Source organism: Lissotriton vulgaris, chromosome 3_1, assembly GCF_964263255.1.
Source record: "Lissotriton vulgaris chromosome 3_1, aLisVul1.2, whole genome shotgun sequence".
NCBI classification, from domain to species: domain Eukaryota; kingdom Metazoa; phylum Chordata; class Amphibia; order Caudata; family Salamandridae; genus Lissotriton; species Lissotriton vulgaris.
The window spans coordinates 979,827,747-979,847,330 of NC_141689.1; the positions used below are offsets into that span (position 1 = coordinate 979,827,747).

A 19,584-nucleotide genomic window follows, 5' to 3' on the forward strand; every position below is an offset into this window, starting at 1 on the left:
AGAGGGCGATTGCAAAGGTTCGAATAGAACACATATTAGGAATATGAGTACAAGGTTGAGGTTCCACAAAGGCATGATAAATGGCGTGGGGAAAAACATGTGCTGCAGACCTTTACGGTACCAAAGGTCGACAGCTGTCTACTGTCGCCACTCAATCTCCACGCATGCAGGCGGAGGGTGCGCAGATTCAGGAGCAGAATCCTGCCCTACAGCTGCAACAAAAGATCCTCCCAAAGAGGCAACCTGACTGGAGGACCAATGGTCATGCTCAACAGCTCGCGATACCAGACTCTCAATGCCCAATCCGGAGCCACAAGATTCACTTGGGACAAATCGTTCCTGATTTTCTTGAGAACTCTAGGCAGGAGTGGTATTGCTGGAATGGCGTACACGAGGCCAGAGCTCCACTAGAGACTAAAAGCGTTTCTGAGAAAGAGGCGCTTTCGGAACTCAAACACGCACATCTGCTGACATTGTGTGTTTTCAGTGGTGGCGAACAAGTTACTTACCTTTGGTAACGATGTATCTGTAAGAGACATATGTAGTTATAGATTCCTTACCTTTAGAATTACCCCCCAGGCACCAGATTGGTTTCAGAGATTTTTCTTTAGCCGTACCCCTACGCGTCGGTAGTGTCTGTTGTTGGCGTCGCCGGAATGAAATAGCGATGTCTACTCAAACGCCGCCCCAGCGTGCTGATGTCAGTTCTGACACAACTTTCCATGCCAGAAGAGCAGAGCCATAAAAGACACTGACCACTGGTGGACATAACTAGGGCCCTGGTAGGGAATCCCTAAAGTCAGTTCGCAGAACGGGGAGGATGGGTGGGACGGTAAGGAATCTATAACTACATATGTCTCTTACAGATACATCGTTACCAAAGGTAAGTAACTTGTTCATCTGGAAGACTGTAGTTATATATTTCTTACCTTTAGAATAGATACATCAGCAATGTCAACCCCGGAGGCGGATCTGTGAACTAAGTTCACACCAGAAAGTCTTGGAGAACATAACGGCCAAAGTAGCCATCTCTCCTGACTTGGCTGTCCAGGCAAAAAAAGCTTGATGAATGTGTGCAGGGATACCCACCTGGCTGCCTGACTGATGTCAAGAAGTGGAACTCCATGGCCCAAGGCAGTAGTAGCAGCCGTTGCCCTGGTGGAGTGGGCACGCAAACCCACTGGTGCTTCCTTCTTTGCCAAGGAGTAGCAGATTTAAATATATAGAACAACCCATCAAGAGATGGTGCATTTGTGCACAGCCCGATTTTTCTTGGCACCCACATAGTCAACGAAGAGTTGGTCGTCCACCCGGAAATCTCTTATGCGGTCTGGAAAGAAAGACAGCACACATTTTGGGTCCAGACGGTGGAGTCTCTCCTCCTCTTTGGGGGGATGGGGGGCAGGAAAAGGTGGGCAGAGTGATGGTCTGGCCTATGTGGAATGATGAAACTACTTTAGGAAGAAAAGAAGCCAGAGAGCAAAGGACTACCTTGTCCGGCTGAACGCAAGAGGACTGAGCATGAAGCTCACTCACTCTGAGAGCAGAGGTGATGGCAACAAGGAAGGTAGTCTTCAGAGTACAGATCCTAACCACAATGACCCGCTGGCCAAAACAACTCTGCACTCGAACCCCCCCAGCCCGGGTTTACAGAAACAGTCTGTGTCCCTGTGCCCTAGAGGCCATCATGAGCCAAGCCCCCCTTTAGGTTCTGCCAGACTCGTCCCAAAGTCTCCACTTGCAGCCTTTGCTCTGCAGGTACTTTTGCCATTAACTTTACCACGTAGCGCTTGAGCTACCAATGCGACCAGCACCTCTGCACCTTGTCTCAACAGGGTGGGTAAATCCCGAACTGCTGGTGGGTTCTTGGACCTTGCCCCTAAGCACCTTATGTTACTAAAGGTATCCTGCAAAGCTGTTCACAAGTGTACCTATTCAGTGAATGTTTCTCCCATAGGATAACATCACCGTGTTTGAGGCTCATTCCTCAAAACCGTTATTTACCTTTTTTTTTTTTACACTGCAAAAATCTCTAACTCTGAAAGAACTTACTTGATTCAGATAATCTTGCTGTCTAAAATTATATATGTATATGTGTTATTTTTCTAAATTGGTCTTGGATTTCTTTTTCATTATGTGTCTCATTTATTCACTCTGTGTGTACAAAAAATGCTCAACACTCCCCTCTGATGAGCCTAAGCTGCTCACCCACACTACCACTAGAAGAGCACTTGGGATTATTAAAGTAAGACCCTGTATACCAATAAGAATCGTCTGGACTATTTGGATGGTGTATCCCTACATTTGGTACATACACTACTTAAACAGCCAGCTTCCTACACTGTTGTCTGAGTCTGAGCCAAAAATGTGATGTAAGCAATGGGTTCTGCCGCATGGTAAAGGCAATTAGTCTGAACCAGAAGGGTTGCCAAGTGGCTGCAATCCAGTAGGATCGGAATGCAGCTTCACCCGAGAAAGGTTCAGAGTGAGAAAACACGATGGGCTGTGGCTCCTCTGACAGCGGCATCGGGTCAGGAGTTGGTCAAAGGAACCGGCACAGGGAGGGGCGCGGCGACCGAAGTCAGCCTAGAAACCGGTGCTGAACCTTAAGTGGGTTCAAGAGGCACCGACAGTGCCAAGTGCGAAACCGCTGGTGGAATCCCAACTGGAGCGCCTCGACCTAACCTTGGGTTTGAAGGCACACCAGAGGAACAAGAAGTGTGCCAAAGTTGCACAGCATGTCCTCCTTATACGCCTTGGTCTGCTGTGAAGTTGCCGACGGGCCTGGAAATTCAAGGTGTATCGGGATCAGATTCTGGCTATGAATCCGCTCCTCAGTAGTTTGGAAGTTAAGACCGGGTGGTACTTTTATGCCCTCGTAGCCTCTCTGGAGTTTGAGGGTGCCAGGAAGGGATGGATTCCCCATTGGACTTCTTGTCTTTAACTTGCCAGCAGAAGATCTGGTGCATGAACAGGACCTTATTTTCAACTTTGACCGGTCACAGCGTGGAGTCTTCCAATGTTTGGCAAAGTAAAGTTTTGCCTTTCAGTTCTGTATGGCCTTCAGATTCATCTGGGCACAGTCAGCACAGGTCCTGGATTTGTGTACCCATCCAATCGCCACAGACATATCTCCTACAGATATGTCACAAGCATCTGTCTGCAACAGTCCTGTACAATGTATAAACCCTGTTGTCTTTGGTGTGGACATATTTCCTTTGCATATTGTCAAAACAAAAAATGTAGAAAAAAATCTCATCAAAAAGATAAATGATCTGCATCTGAAGGAAGCTGTCTCTCTATGTACTATACGAACAAGAGGTATAGTGTGCAGAGAGTCCACTTGATCCCCAAAGGTTTTACAGAGGCTAAAATAGATAATACTAATGCTCTCTTTTGTGGCAGTGTGGGTGAGCAGTTAGGCTTATCAAAGGGTAGTGCTAAGCATTTGCTTTACTCACAGAAGCCATAAACGAGAGACACACTATGAATAAATATGAGACAAATGTAAAAAATTATTACTTGGTTATATTTATTTTGTAGAACCACAGAACTTCGTCTCAGGTAAATACGTTTTCAACAGAAATACGTGTTAATACAAAAAGGAGACCGTGCAGTTCTTAGACTTTGCAATGTTAACCTAAGGGAGGAATAAAACATTCAGCATACAGGTAGGTAACATCGACTTACAGTTCCGGCTTTTGGAGGTTAAGGCAAGTACTGGGCAAAGTTCAAAATAGCACAAACAGTACACCACAAGCGGCACAGGGGCAGCCGGGTGCAGGGTGTAAATAAAGGGTTGGGGCACAATACAAATCAATGTAGGTTGCTGAACTAGGAAAAAGGCTGCTTACAGGTAAGTAATAGCGGCTTGGGAGAAAAGTCACCAGGGGTTGAGAAGCACTGGGCAGGCTCCAAAGCACCAACAGTGCACCACCAGTGGCACAGGGGCTTGCCGAATGCAGGGTGCTAACAAAGCTTTGGGCGCCCATTGCAAGTCAATAGAGCAAGTCAAATCGGAAAAGGGCTGCAGGCTCAGTCCAGGAGGCCAGTCAGGGGAATCCTACAGCTGGAGAGGTAAGCTGCGATGCTTGGGTACGTAGGGATACCTTTGGTCCTCTTCACCAAGGCTCAGGGCATACATGTGAAGGGGTGCCTTTTGTGGTCAGTCATGGCTTACCAGGGCAGGTCGCGGTTAAGGGGGTCTCCGTGTAGAGGCTCTAGGCGATGATGAGGAGACAGTGAGGGGTCAGCCAACGGTGGACTCGAGCTCTGGAGCGGTGGGGAACCTTGTTGGTGCTGGTGGGCCTCTTCAACTCAGGCCAGAGGCATCGGGTGTAGAGGAGGAAACAGGTGTCATGTTTCACGGTTATTCAGGTCACAGAGGCCTTGCTTGTAGGGTGTTTTTTCATAGTTCTGCTGTTCTCAGGAGGTCTTGATCTCTATTGAAGGGAGGCAGTCCACCTAGGGTTTTTCAGGTGACTGGACTGCAGAACGTGTCAACTGTGGCGGGGCTGAGGCCAAGTGAACTGGTTTCTACAGTCTTCTCTGCTTTTGAGGCTCTGTGGAGTCCGGTTCTTTTTAGGTCATCAAGGGGGGCTACCTAAATACAACATTTTGGGGCGTTTAAAGGGAGTGTCAGGTACTAGCCAATAGACTACTTACCGTAAGGGTGACCACACCCTCTAAATGCTCCCCATGTGTGGTGTGGGCATATCCCTGATCCTGGTTGGCTACTTTCCCTCAATTCAAAATGGAGGGAAGTGAAACTGGGGGTCCACTTCAGCTCAGAGCACCTTAGTGGTGGCACACACCGCCTGTTCTCACATTTTTCCCGCCTGTCTTGTTGCCAAAAGGTGGGGCATGGATAGGGGCAGGCAACTCCACTAGTTGGGTTTACCAGTGGTCGCATAACAAAGGACAGGAAGTCTTTGAGGCTCACCGCCCTATTATGCTGTACCTGCAGGGGGGAGGTGTGAAGCACCTAAGCTCAGAGAAGGCTTTGTTTCAGTCCCACAAGAGCACAAGGCTCTCACCTCAGGGGGTCAGCAACATGTCTAGAGGTGGCAGGCTGGTGGGGATCAGTCAGGCATACACTAGTGGGTTGGTAGGTTTCAGGGGGCACGTCTTAGGGGTGCTCTGTGTACAATATTTAATACATCTGGCACTGGAATCAGTGCAGTTTTAATACAACAAGATGTTTGGTACCAAACATCCAATAATTCAGTGAAACCAACATGGAGCTGGGAAACTCGTAATGACGAATGACCAGCTTACTCACTATGGCTTCCCGGTTTAATTACTAGAACTAGGAATCAACATGGATACTGCAGGGCATATCTGAGATATAGTGCACCCTGCCTTAGGACTACAAGGCCTGCTATAGGGGTGACTTACCCATATCCCATGCAGTGTCTGTGGGCATGGCACACGGGGATGTGTGAGCAAATTTTTTTTATTGTGGATATAATATAAAGCAGCGCACACTTAGTTCAAGTGACCACTGGAACTTGGCCTCGCTCATAACACAGGAATGTGTGCCATGTCGACTCTTTAGTTTGGTCCGCACCAAGGCAAGCAGTCTGCAATGTTATAATGCAGGCCCTGGTGAGAGGACTCTAGGGAGGCACAATTTGTGCTGCAGCCCTTGGGGTCCCTTTTCAGTGCCAATGCCCTAGGTGCCAGGAGTACCATCTACTAGGGATTTACAAGGGCCACTGAAAGTGTGCCAATTGGGAAACAAAAGGGAAAGAGCTCTGGAACTGAGGTCCTGTTTGGAGGGACCCTGTTCACTTCCAGGCGAAGTTACGTCATTTTCCAGGCAAAAAGTAGGGGCTGAACATGTCCAAAAGAGGCACTTTTCTACAATGGCATACAAAGAAAAGAACTGGTGCTAGCAAGCATTTGTAGCACTTGGATGTGGCTCCGTCCATCACTTCCGGAATGGAACAATATTTGTGCGGAACTACACAATGCCACCTACCAGCGTACAACAGCACTGCTTTTAATTTCATGGATCCAGTCTTATGCCTGGGAATATTAACAAGGTTAGGAATCTGCTTTTATAAGTATCCATCAGAAAATCCTTTAGTTTGGTTTGATTTGACATTATTTGTGGGAAGCTACGGCAACGCCCTCTACGCCGGTACCACCGCCAAGCTCCAGAAGAGACTCCAGCGGATCCAGAACGCCTCAGCCAGACTCATCCTCGACATCCCACGAACCAGCCACATCTCCGGACATCTGAGAGACCTTCACTGGCTCCCCGTCAACAAAAGAATCACCTTCCGCCTCCTCACCCACGCACACAAAGCCCTACACGACCAAGGCTACCTCAACAGCCGAGTCAACTTCTACGCTCCCAAACGCCACCTCCGATCAGCCAACCACGCCCTCGCCGCCGTCCCCCGCATCCGAAGAGCGACTACAGGAGGAAGGTCCTTCTCCTACCTGGCCGCCAAGACCTGGAACTCCCTCCCTCCCGACCTGCGCCTGACCCAAGACCACCTCTCCTTCAGGAAGAAGCTGAAGACCTGGCTGTTCGAGCAGTAGCGGCACCCCCCCCCCCCCCCCCCCCCCCAGCGCCTTGAGACCCTACGGGTATGTAGCGCGCTTTATAAGTGTCACTGATTGATTGATTGATTGAAGCTATGTCATTATTTGAGTATCCTCTACCACCTTCTTGATGAGACCCAATTTGGGTTTCGCAAGTTCCATGGAACAGAAACGGCTCTGATCAAGGCTGCGGACGACATTAGAGTCATTCGAGACCAAGGAGGTTCAGCACTGCTGGTGCTACTGGATCTCTCGGCAGCTTTCGACACGGTCGACCATCAGATTTTGTTCGACCGTGTCGAGAAAATGGGTGTGCAGGGCTTAGCCAAGAATCTACTGGCATCGTTTCTGAATGAAAGATCACAGGCAGTGACGCTAGGACCATTTGAATCAGCTGATTTGTCTTTGCCGTGTGGGGTACCTCAAGGTTCATCCCTAAGTCCGACACTATTTAATATCTATGTGTCGGACCTAGCCAAAACCATTAAAGCCCATGGGATGAACCTTACCTCATACGCAGATGACACTCAGCTGATTCTAACCATCAAAAATGACGGAGAAACAGTGGCAGAGGGTTTCAAAACAGGTATGCTGGCAATCGGACAATGGATGTCGGCAAACTGTTTAAAACTTAATTCCGAAAAAACAGAGGTGGTAACTTTCGGACATCTTCTTCCCAGTTGGTCCCCAGTTTGGTGGCCACCATCTTTCGGAACTTTGCCGACACCAACTCCCAAGGTGAGGAACCTGGGTGTTATCTTTGATAACTACCTTAATTTTATGGCTCACGCCAACCAGACGGCCACTTCTGCTTTTTACAAATTACGACTGGTAAAAAAAATCCTCCCTATTCTCCCAAAGAGCGCAGGCAAGGCCCTGGTAAGCGCTCTAGTCTTATCTGCATTAGATTACTGCAATGGCTTGTTAACCAATGCCCAAATAAGGGTCATCAAGAAAATGCAGACAGTACAGAATGCAGCTGCCAGACTTCTTTCGGGAATTCCCAGATACAAACTATAGCCAACACCATTAGAAGCTATCACTGGCTCCCCATTAGGAATAGAGTTAAATGTAAGACCTTATGCATAGTTTATAAATCACTGCATCAACAAGCACCTCAATTTTTTAGAGACCAGCTTATCCCATACAATCCTTCTCGACCTCTCCGCTAGGCCAATCTTAACGACTTGGTGGTGCCTCGCACTAAATTGGTTACTTGGGGAGATCGTCGTTTTTTGGTTGTGGCTCCAAAATTGTGGAACACACTCCCCCAATCTATCAGGACAAGCCCAAATCTTATGTCATTCAGAAAGCAACTGAAAACCTGGTTGTTTAACCATTAAGGCTTGAAGCCCAGCAAAGGAGAAATCTGCAATAGCAATAGCGCCGAGACGCCTGCGGGCAATTATTCGCGCTTTATCAAATAACAAAAATAAATAAATATATATATAAGGGCAATGCAGGCGTTATAGCAAAATCCTCACACATCCTTAATAATAAATGCTCAATGGAAAAAGGAGTTTCAAGTTGAGAGACAAGACTTGATGAACTTTTTCTCCGATTACTGTTCTCTATATTCACAGAAACCCTTGCAGCAGCATCAAGAACTAATAAGTTTATTCCCAGGGACATCCTTCCTGAAAGTAAAATTATATGATGATGACTTACTAGTCATACCATCTGTTCCACCAACAGTAAAAAGAATGATGGAAACCATTGAGTAGCTTGAGGAGTTTCCGGCTTATAGATTTAATATGGTCAGGACTGAACTAATAAGATGGAATATACCAAAAGGGACTTTAAGGCAATTGTCAACAATATTAAAGGGCACTGAACAAGTTCAATATCTTGGGGTACACATCTACAGACAAACTGAGTATATATGTATCATTGGTTTATCAATACATCGGTGGAAATTGATAAACAACATGATTTAGCAATCTTCATTGTTGTTAATAATTATATAAAGATGGTTATTTGCATAAATTGCTAATTTTATTTTGGCAACTACCAACATATATTGCATATATTGTTTTTGCTAAGTCAGCATGCCAGAACAATAGCTTTGTTTGGCAGAATAATGTTCCTAGGATTTTAAGGAAAAAGCTATAACAAGATATTGAGGAAGCAGGACATAAAAGTCCGGAATTTAAAAACTATAATTGGGATTGCTAGTTTACACACTATTCCTGTTTTATTAGCACCCCAAAGACTAAACAAAGATCAGTTTTTTTAAATCAAGGGTCATACATCTGCGATCACTAAAAGCTTTGCTTACTGAGTTGACTAGCACAAATTCAAAATAAATTGTGTAAGATTCAGGACATATTGGTGGGAAACTCAGAATTTTTTAAAATATCCAACATTTCATTTTTATACTGCACCTGGGGACAATCAAGATATTCCAGTGATGCATGTTTTCTCAGAATCAACAATGGCAAATACTATAAAAAAAAAACGTAAACGTGGTTACTTATATAGCGCACGTATCACCCCAAAGGGGTCTCGCGGCGCTTGCTTTGGGAACCCGTCCTGGTATTCCCCTGTGAGATAACCCGGGCAGGGTATCCACAAGGTGAAAGCCAGGCATCCCGCCGCGAGGGGCCGTAGTGGAGATTAAGCAAGCTATTGCCCAGAGTCGCAGAGTGTGAACCCGTGAGTCGAGTAGGCACAGGAGCGAGAATTATCGAGTCCGTGGAATTTTTGAGCCCAAGACCCGCCGAGGCGGGGAATTGAACCCTGGTCCAGGACCGATCTCAGCTTCCAGGTCTGCCGCCTCTAACCCCTGAGCCACACTTCTCCACTAAACACTATCAACATACTAAAGATGCAGTGGATGAATCAGGAAGGATTAAGCAGTTTGAACATCTACAACTGTAAATAAGGACATTTTGAAGTATTACAGGTTAAAGGCAAATTGTTTGAATAGAAGTGAAATGAGATAAACTGTCAGACCAGCATTTCAAAGAAACAATATATTGCTCTGTATATCATCCTTATAAATAACAGATCACAGTTATGGACTAGCATATTTATATAAAGAAATCTCCTTTAGTTATAAAACTTTCATCTGGACTTGATCTCATTGACAACACCTTTTATCATGTTTATTATGCACTTAATAAAGGCTCTAAAATATATCGAGAAGCATTACACAGCTGTCCCAAATCTCCAGACTTAAATGTCGACCATGTGCACATGTTGTATATGTGCCCAATAATAAACATATTTAGTTAGCAAATAGCAGAATGTTTACTTAACATTGTAGAAGAAGAGATACGATTTGACTAAATTTTATAGTGATGTTTATACTGGGCTAGCAGTTTACAAATTCAACCGCATTTATTGGCTCTGCAGCATGCAGTGGGACAAATAATACCTGCATAACTGTTAAAAAGTCCAGGAGTCTCTAATACTTGTTGTACAGTTCAGACAAATAAAATGTTTATGTGCAATAAAAATGCATTTGCATATAAAAACCAAGCTAAAAGGAAAAAAAACTGTAATCATATAAGCTCTCTCTTAAAGACTTGATATATTGTGTTTTGGTTTCAGGGCAAAAATCATCAGACAATAACTACCCCAGCGTACATGTCTTTACTAACCTGATATGTAGAATGTAGGTAACAATCACTAAATAATATGTGATTCCTGGATCTCTTTACCAACTGACTCTGGTTAATCTACAAATATTTGTCTATTCTTTTAGCTGTCTTATGGATTTCTTAGATTGTTTTATGATCATGGGTTGCAGAGAGTCTCAAGAAGGATGTCTAGAGAGGTCTTTAGAGTGAACTAACGAACACTGTGGGGTAAGAATCTGGCTTTTTACTTTGGCAATATAAATACCTTAAACAAATTAAAAACAGAATCAAGAAATCTACAGTCACTCCAAATCCCATTTCTTTGGAAGTGTGGTAAAACAGAAATGGCTGTTAAATCCAGATTTGGCTGTGGAATCAGATATCCATTACAAGTAACAAAACGTCTTTGAGAGATGAACAAAACATTGTAGAAAAGATGATATTTAAAATAAAACATAAAGGGACTTGTGGTTTCCAAAACACATACTTCTTACCTGCTCAACATCAACTGCGATCCCCTTTTCTTTCCCCTCTTCGGCTACTTCCAATCTATATTGACTTCTATTTGCTATCATGAAAAATGGTGTAAAAATTACAATCCTTGTGAGATTAAAGCTGCTGGCAGTTATGGCAACACCAACCTGTGAGAAAAAGGCATTGCTTAATTTTAACTTTCCCAGTCTTCGACACATTACTCAAGACAGTAAAACTTTCATGGCTTTTTTGAGGAGTTTTGAGTTTAGGAAAAAAAGTTCTTACTTGGTATTCCATCTTATAGCCTTTACACTTAACAGCGCCATGAGTGCCAACGGTATCAAGTGAAAACTGATCTGATAGTTCACTGTCTGACACCATTAGTTGCACCTGCAAAAAAAAAAAAAAACATACACATATATATTGTATCAAGCATCTGTGTGAATTCAATGCAATTTAATGTATTAGTAGATTCCAGATCCAATCAGACATCTTTATAAATAACCCTTAGCATGTGATCCTTGGTACGTCTGAACGTAATCATCAAATATCATTGAGTGCAAATAGGGAACCAATAGAGACAACCATTGAAAAGAAACACAACAATTACTCATGCTAGAAACATCTGGAGTACAATATTTTTTGCATTCCAAAAGAAAACAAAATTCAAGTTTTATTAGTTTCAAGGCACAATGAATGAAGTAAAGTTGAAAGACTACAAGCATCATTTATAAAACCATACTTTTAAACATTGCATGGTATGCAAGATTGTACTTGGTCCTTTAACTTTTGTTAAGTAATTTTTGAAATTAAGTACTTTCATTAGCACAATCAATTACCATCATTACAAAAAAGTAAATAAAACCATTAAGTCAGTCAAATACACTTTTTTCGATTTTATAAAAATCATAAAAGGCATAAAAACATTTTCCTACACATATAAAATTATTTGATACATTTTCATTTTCAGCATGTGCAATACAATAGGTCAAAAGGATAAAAACACATAAATGGCATGATTAAAAATTCATTACATCACAGACCGTGGGGCGTTGTGCAATTTAATCCTAGATGCCGCCACTAAGAAATTAGCCACACAAAGTGTGATGTGGACACTGCTCAAAGACTGGAGAACAACTAATGCCGGCCTCACTTGCGTGAAGCCAGCCTCCTTCAAAATAGGCCACAGGTATTTTTTTCTGATGTCCGAGAAGAGCCCGCAAAACATTACAAAATGCATTGTGTCTTGAGTTGAAAATTGGTCACAAATGCAGGGAGTGGCTAAATCTGGTTTGACCTAGGTTGGATAATTGCCCAAATAAAAATGAATCCAATTAAATCTAAACTTCACCAATAAAAACCTATGAAATGGCTTTGTAACAATCATAAGGTATTGCTCGAGTGAGGTAGAACCTAATAGCATATAATGGGATTGTACAGTAGGTTTCAACATTTCCCTTTCCTCCCTGGCTAGACTTGCCCATAAAATGTTTTTTGACCAAATTCACATCCACCTTCCTGATACAGGATGGTGACAGGAAGAGGTCCAGGCGTCCCAGATGTTCAAAGGATTTTCTCAAATACTCCAACCATGGCACTTTGTGGGAATGGTCTAAATACATTACATCTGCTAGAATCGCGTGATTAAGGGTTAGTTCCTTGTTAAGCCAGATATTAAGCCAGAATGTTAACGGCGCCAGGTTAAGCCTGTCAGTGACATAGTCCAAGCCCAACTCCGCATGAGTCGAAAAGGTCGGAGTCGACTGGGGCACAGACAGCAAGGAACGCAAGAACCTATTTTCTGCCCTCTGGATTGTCTCTAAATGTACATATCCCCATAAGGCTGACCCATACATCGCAATTGAGATGCATTTAGCATTATAGACCTTAAGCAGGGCCTCCATAGGCCTGGCCCCCAGCCTTTTTGTAAACCCCATGAGTGCTGTGGTTGATCTAGCCACGGATAGACTCTTTGCACTTACCTGAGGGCCCCAAGAGCCCCTCTTGTCAAAGAGCACCCCCAGGTATGGGAACACAGCTACCCTGGTAACCACCTCGCCCTTACATTTAAAAGTTTTTGGTTTACCCCTATTCCTATGGAATCTGACCTCCATGGTGTGAGATTTATTAGCATTCACTTTAGGTCCAACCTGTCCATAAATGCCCCAAAGGCATCAAGTAAAAGCTGCAGACCATTGCCAGTGCGGGCTATGAGGACGGCGTCATCCGCGTATAGGAGAGCAGGAATCTTTGCGTCTCCTATACGCGAAACGTCCCCATCCACCTCCTCCAGATGTCGACCCAGGCCATTAATGTAGATGGTAAAAAGGAGGGGGGCCAAAATACAGCCCTGGCGCACTCCACGCATAGATTTGAAGCGGGAAGTACACTTTCTCTCATTAGTGACCCGGATTTGGGAGAACAGCTCTTGATGGAGGGATGCCATAAATTTAACTAGTGCCCCATCTATGCCGAGTTCCATAAGGATTGCCACAACTTGGCCCTGTTCAACAGATCGCGACCCCTCCTTGGCTACCGTGTACTTGGCGATTAGCATGTGCAGATTGGAGCACTGCTCAAGGGTAACTCTTTTCTCCCTAAACCCATACTGGATGTTTGATAGCCCCCCCACATCCCTCAATACTGTCCCTCAGCTTAACCAGAAGGACTCTGCCTAAGATTTTTATTGCAGAATCTAGGAGGGATATGCGTCTATAACACCCTGGGTCGTCGCGCCGGCCTTTTTTAAAGATCGGCACTATAATTGAGGTGGCCCAAGAGGTAGGCAACAGATTGCCATTTGCAGCATTAAATATGTTAGACCAGGGGTCTCCAAACCGGTCCTGGAGGGCCGGATCCATGCCAGATGTTTTGGATATCCCCATTGAGATACATGTAGTAATTTTAAAAATCTGGCATGGATTCGGCCCTCCAGGACCGGTTTGGGGACCCCTGTGTTAGACAATATTTTGGCCCACAGCTTCGGGGTATGTTTGTAAAAATCTACTGGCACCCCATCCGGCCCGAGGCTTTATTTTTAGTTGACTCTGAGATTGCTAGCTCCACCTCTGCTTCATTAAAAGTTACTGGTCCAGCCTCAGGAACTGTCCATGTATTACCAAAGGCTTCTGAGTCCGAATCACCGTAGACTGCTCTAAAGTGGCTCAACCATTTGTCATCGGAGATGACACAATCCGTGACACAATTGTCCGAGTACGAGAAAAAAGGCTCATTTATTATGGTCCAAAATTTACTACTGTTATGGATAACGTCTACTGAAAGTAGATTATCCCAAGCCGCTGCCTTTATGTCGTCCTTCCGTTGTTTGATAGCTTGCTTGTACTCTTTCCTTAGCAGTGTAATGACCGCCTTGTCTCTCGGATTATGTTTAAGAGCTGACATGAGTGCTCTGTGTGCTTTTGAACACTTAGTGTCGAACCATCAACGGTGAATATTTGCTCCCTGCCCTAGTTTGGCCGTCAGATCTGTAGAGATATGTGTGCATATGGATTCAAATGCCGCCATTATTTCATCATTTTCTGCACTCAGGTCCCCACAGATAGCCATATAACCCTCAATTTTTGGGAGGAGGTCTGCATAAAAGGTTTCAGGCACAACGTTTGCCCACTTTATTCTTCTCCCCTGGTCCACGGGGCGTAACACTGACCTTATCTTAACAGGGCATAACATGGATCCCATGGAATCCCCCCATTTCACCTCAAGTAAAACAGGATTATGATCACTGAACGGGGAAACAACTGTTGCATAAAAAACAGCCCTGTATAGGATACCTGGGGTCACAAATATATATATTCTATAACAGGCCCAGGGTCTGAACCCTTGTAGGTAATTAATCTCATCTTCCCATCCGGGTTCGGATAGGTTAAAAGTAGCTAGCAAATCTTCCAATGCCTCTCCAGCCTTGGTATGCTCAAAATGGTTGGCCCCTAAACCAGGAGGGCCCATGGGGTCACCTATGCTACACATGTTATTGCAGGGGTGAATATTAAAATCGCCCAAAAGGACGCACTCGTCATTAGTGTTTTTGTCTTTACCGACTGAAAGTAAAAAGGATTCCAGGGTGGCGATATGGTCATTATCATAATCCCTGTTTCAAGAGTTATAAAAATTAATAAAGAAGGTTTTCCTGCTAGGGGAAACCTCCCTTTCCACAATTAAAAGATTTGGTGAGCTACTATTGATTAATTTTAAATCCCCCTTAAGTTTTAATGAAAAAAGGAGAATACGAACTCCCTTGGCTCTACCGGTGATGCTAGGGACTGCCGGAACGGCAAAGCTTGTAAAGCCATCCAACCAGAAACCAGGCGAAGAGTCCCACGTTTCCTGCAGTGCTATAATGTCGTGGCTGTTGACAAAGCTAACCCATGCGTCATCTCCTCTTTTAACTCTGACCCCAGCCACGTTCCAACTAAGGATTTTACAAGCTATACCCTCATCAAAAATGGGGGCCCCCAATCGTGGGAACAGGCCTCATATCCGCCAGTCAATCAATTTCTTCTAGACCAGACAGAGGGGCAAAACGGTTACTCAGGGCTGGCCCGCAACCCACAACAGGGCTAAATACTGGGTGGGGAATAGGTGCCAGGGCAACAGTATCTGTCCTTAGGGTATTAATACAATCATGCACATCTGAACAAATCCCTCCCGGTGCTGGGATCAAACCCCGCCTCCGTATAGGTAGTCCGTGGTCACCATGAGACTATACTAAGGGGGATAAAAATAACCCAAGGGGACTGGTCTCAATTGGTCTCTTACTGAAACGTGTGAGCCGTCCTAGAACAGCCTATCCGCCAAATTAGCCCTGTCAAAATTGATTAAGACACAGTCCCCCTGGACGGACTTCGAGCGCCTCCCTATCCAGCCCACCCTCCTTGCAAAGATGATCCTGTCGGAGATGATAGCCCCGCTGCAAACATCGTCACACCAGGAACGAGCCCTTGCCATGAGGTCTGGGACGGATTCAAGCTCGCCCTCTATGAGTGGGGGAACCCCAGTGAAGATGGCAACAAGTGGGGCAGCTTCGGGTGGTAAATCCAGGTTGACCTGACTAGGTCTAACCCTTTTATTAATGGGAACGTTGGATTGTTCGATTAGGCGGGCCGGAGTGTTAAGGTGTGGTAAAGTTGCCTCCAAACCTTTATGGGAGGTTGTAAGATCCCTCGACCTATCAATAACTTTGGCTTGCACCGCCTCACTGTAAAGTGGTCCCGGTTCCCCTGTTTTGACCCCCTCATTACCACTAGTACCATTCCCTTCGGTCCCCACATTATGTACTTTTAAATGCAAGGTATGATCGTGCACAAGTCTATCCAGAAGTGAGCACTTCTTTAAAAGTCCTTCCAGGCAGGTGTTCAAAGTGTCCACGATATCCTTTGCGATACCGATGAGTAGGGGCTCAATCCGGGCAATAAAAAGGGCCTCCATCTGGTCTCCCAAAGGGCCTGGTGCCCCAAGTGGCTCAACAGGAGCGTTTTTAGGTTTTCCTCGTTTCTGCTTTAGGGGTGGATCACACTGCTGAGCGCTAGGGGAAACGGAGCGTAATGGTGCAGTCTGGAGGTAAACCAACGCCAGAAACGGCTGGTGAGATGGGGTTAGCAATAATCACCTCGGGTTCAAGGGGGATATGAGAAGCTTTAACGGAGTTCTGGGTGTCCTGAGTGTTGGGGGTAGTGGGTTGGGAAGGTGTCAAGCCCAACTCCTGTTCAGCATTCGCAATCTCCTTTGTAAGTGCCCCCACAGCAGAAGAGAGATACTTCAAGATAGAGTTCGAATGTTTTGGTACCTTTGCTTTGCTTCCCCCTCCTCTACATCATAGAGTTTGTTGCGCTTACCCATCTTACGATGTCAGATGGCTGGCCCTGCCCTTCCTCCTCCTACCTCGGACGGCCGCAGACGGCCCGCCCTCTGCCCGGGCTCTGCCCGGGCTCCGCCCGGCGTCGCCCGCGCGCATCCCGCGGTGCGTCAATTTCTACTGATTATATCCGGTAGGAGGTGGACGGGGCTGGCTAGCGCTCGTGGATCCTGGGACGGTGAGTCCCTCGCGCTGTTTCTCCCGTACGCCCTGCCTATGTTACCAATAGTCCCACACTCTCTCGGGACAGTCAGGGGTCCAGTGAAGGTTGCCTGCGTGTTCCTTGACAGGTTAGTGTCCCGCTGCCTGGTAGTGCCTGGTGGTGCGCTGCGTCTCCCCATTAAAAAAACTTCCTATTATGGCCTTCATTACGAAAATTAAAATGGTGTTAATTTCACTGAGAAAGGAAACTACTATTAAATGCTAATACGGCATATTTTACAAAATAATTGACATTATGCCTCCATAATTAACTGTAAAAAATGTACCACATTCAATGCAATTTACAAAGCACTAAATCCAAAGTTTGTTCTCAAAACTATTTAGTAACTGACAGACTGCAGTGAGGTTTATGAAATACAATAAAAGCATTTTGAAAATTACGTCATTGTTTTGAAGATTCATCACTCCTGTCATCTATTTATGTTTAAATGTATGGCATCTGAAGCCATGAATATTTATTGATACACTTTGCCTCTCCACATCTGTGTAAAAAAGTGATTAAGAATGCTTTTACTCTGTCTGCCCACCTTTTAATACCCAAAAGGTTGAATATTGTGTTTTAATAATCTCCTTCAAATACTATTTAAGTCTTGACAAGTGTAAATACCTATTTTGTGATAATACAAACAACTGAGTGCAAAACATGAGGCCCAGAAGCATGGGACACGGATATATAGCTTTAAAACAATCCACCTTAAATTCCTTAGTATAGGGCACTGCAGTATCCTAGACCAGTGAGGTTCTGTTCTAAAATGATCAAACCTGAGAAAAGTCAAAGTTTAAAAAGAATCTCACACAACATCTCATCTGCAGATTAGACCCACAACTGGAAACACGTACCCAAAGGATAAAGATGATCTGGAAGCAGGTTAACAAAAAAAGCATGGTTTCAATCAAAAGCTCTATTTAGACATGGTGCCAAAACACCACACTTCTGCTGATCGCCTGACCCAAGCAATTGCCGATATCCAGACCCGACTGGATGGCAAATGTAGCTGCACCCCTGCTTTTCTGAATGGTTTGGGCTAAAGGACATCCGGAACTGCCAGTAGTCCTACAATTAATCGTTACAGCAATCTAGAAGGCAGTTGGCATTAATGGAACGCAGGATAAGGCTGGCAAAAAAGCACATGTGCTTGCCAAATGTCTCCATGCGTCTGTTGGAGAGGGTCATAGAAAATGATTTAACTTTATTGTTTACTTTACTGGTGGACATCTTTACTACTAAACTCTATGGGGATGGGTGTTGCGTGAGGAAGTTAGGGTCACCCACGAATGGCCTGTGGTGACAAGTGACATGTCTATTGATTGGGGGCCTAGGACACTGTGTTACCCATGTGCCCAAGAGGTTATGGGCTTCGTTAAATGGCAAGAGAGGTTTGGTAGGTGCCTGGTTGGGCTGGGGAACCTCTGTTAGTACGCTGGTCATTCTTTCCATGGTAGGGAGCTGTAGGTCAAGGACCTTGAAAGCCTTCCTTGTGACAATGGCATAAGAGCACTCTACACTGTGGCAGGACCAGAGAGAAAGACAATGTCACCGTCTAATAGTGTCTATACCACTGGCATCCTGTAATTCTGCATTCCAATTGTCCTTGTCAGACTGTGGGATATATTATTCACCCTCATCACAGTTATTATTGTCTGAATTAGAACCAAATATCTGGTGCAATGCATGAGCTCTGCTGCATGGTATGTAAGAAGGGTAACTGACTGGCTGCACTACAGTGGGATTGGAACGCAGCCTTAGCCAAGCCGAGTTCAGCTAGGAGTCGGAAACTGCTATGGGATGTGGATCCTCCATCAACAGCAGCAGCGTTGATGTCAAAGGCAATGGCATAGGGAGTGGGACCAGAACTGAAGTCAGAAACTAAGATGGCACTGAAGCCAGAGCGAAACACAAAGTGGTTGCAAGATTGATAGATGGTGCAGAGAAGGAACCCGCTGATGGACCCCGACTGGCAGCCATTGCAGATCCTTGGGGTCCGATAGTGAATGAGTGGGAACACAAAGTATGCCAAAAATGTATTACATGTGCGACCTTCATGCCAGGGATGGGCACAATTATGGCAAATATGCTAACAATATGACAAGGATGTTTGCCATTATTCTACAATTACACTTGGAGGTCCAAAAATACATCAAGAATGTCCATTGTTATTCAGGGCATCAATATGCCGGAAATGCACAGAGATGTGCCAAAGATGATTTCTTAAAATCGACAGTTGCAGATAATTCTGGGGGTCTTTGACAACAAGGATCACTTCCATGGAGGGTCAAATCATCATGTGCATACACAAAGAGAGAGTGTGAGTGTGTCTGTGTGTGTGCGCGCGTGCGCCTGTATATATATGCTTCAGGGCCCGAAACGCATCATGGCGGACGGAGTGATGCACTTGACTGAATAAAGCAAGCAAATTTACCTAACTGGGTCCGGTTCGTTATTTTGCAGTAAGCTGTCAGAAAAAATTGAGTTCCTGTAATAAAAAAAAAAATATATATATATATATATATATATATATATATATATATATATATATATATATATATATATATATATATATATATCTGACTCGCACTCCAGGGTCCGTGTTGGAAATATTTATTGGCGACGCGTTTCGACCGAGCGGTCTTCTTCGTTAGCCAACCAAATAAACATTGCAATCACCATTTTATAGTGCACCAAATGAAAAAGTGGAAATAAACATAGGACCACATCCCAAAATGAACTACAAATCATGTAGGAACTACAAATTATTTAGAAGAAAGACTCTTTGGTGCAATTATTATCCTTATTGTGCTTAAATTAAATAGTGATTCACATTTCATTATTCATATTATAATGTATGTAATCTCTAATGAATTAATTTACTTTAAATT

At 44.5% G+C, this 19,584-nt stretch overlaps 1 protein-coding gene across 4 annotated transcripts in view; it reads right to left on the bottom strand.

The window, feature by feature from the left end:
• VPS13A (vacuolar protein sorting 13 homolog A) overlaps nt 1-19,584 on the bottom strand; it is a 2,146,181-nt gene that overhangs the window by 1,008,701 nt on the left and 1,117,896 nt on the right. For all 4 annotated transcript variants that reach the window (XM_086961343.1, XM_086961342.1, XM_086961345.1 and 1 more), the window contains 2 exons: nt 10,899-11,003; nt 10,634-10,780 (listed from right to left, as the gene is read on the bottom strand). In XM_086961343.1, coding sequence (XP_086817469.1) covers nt 10,634-10,780; nt 10,899-11,003 — 252 coding nt within the window. The remainder of the gene's footprint in view (nt 1-10,633; nt 10,781-10,898; nt 11,004-19,584) is intronic.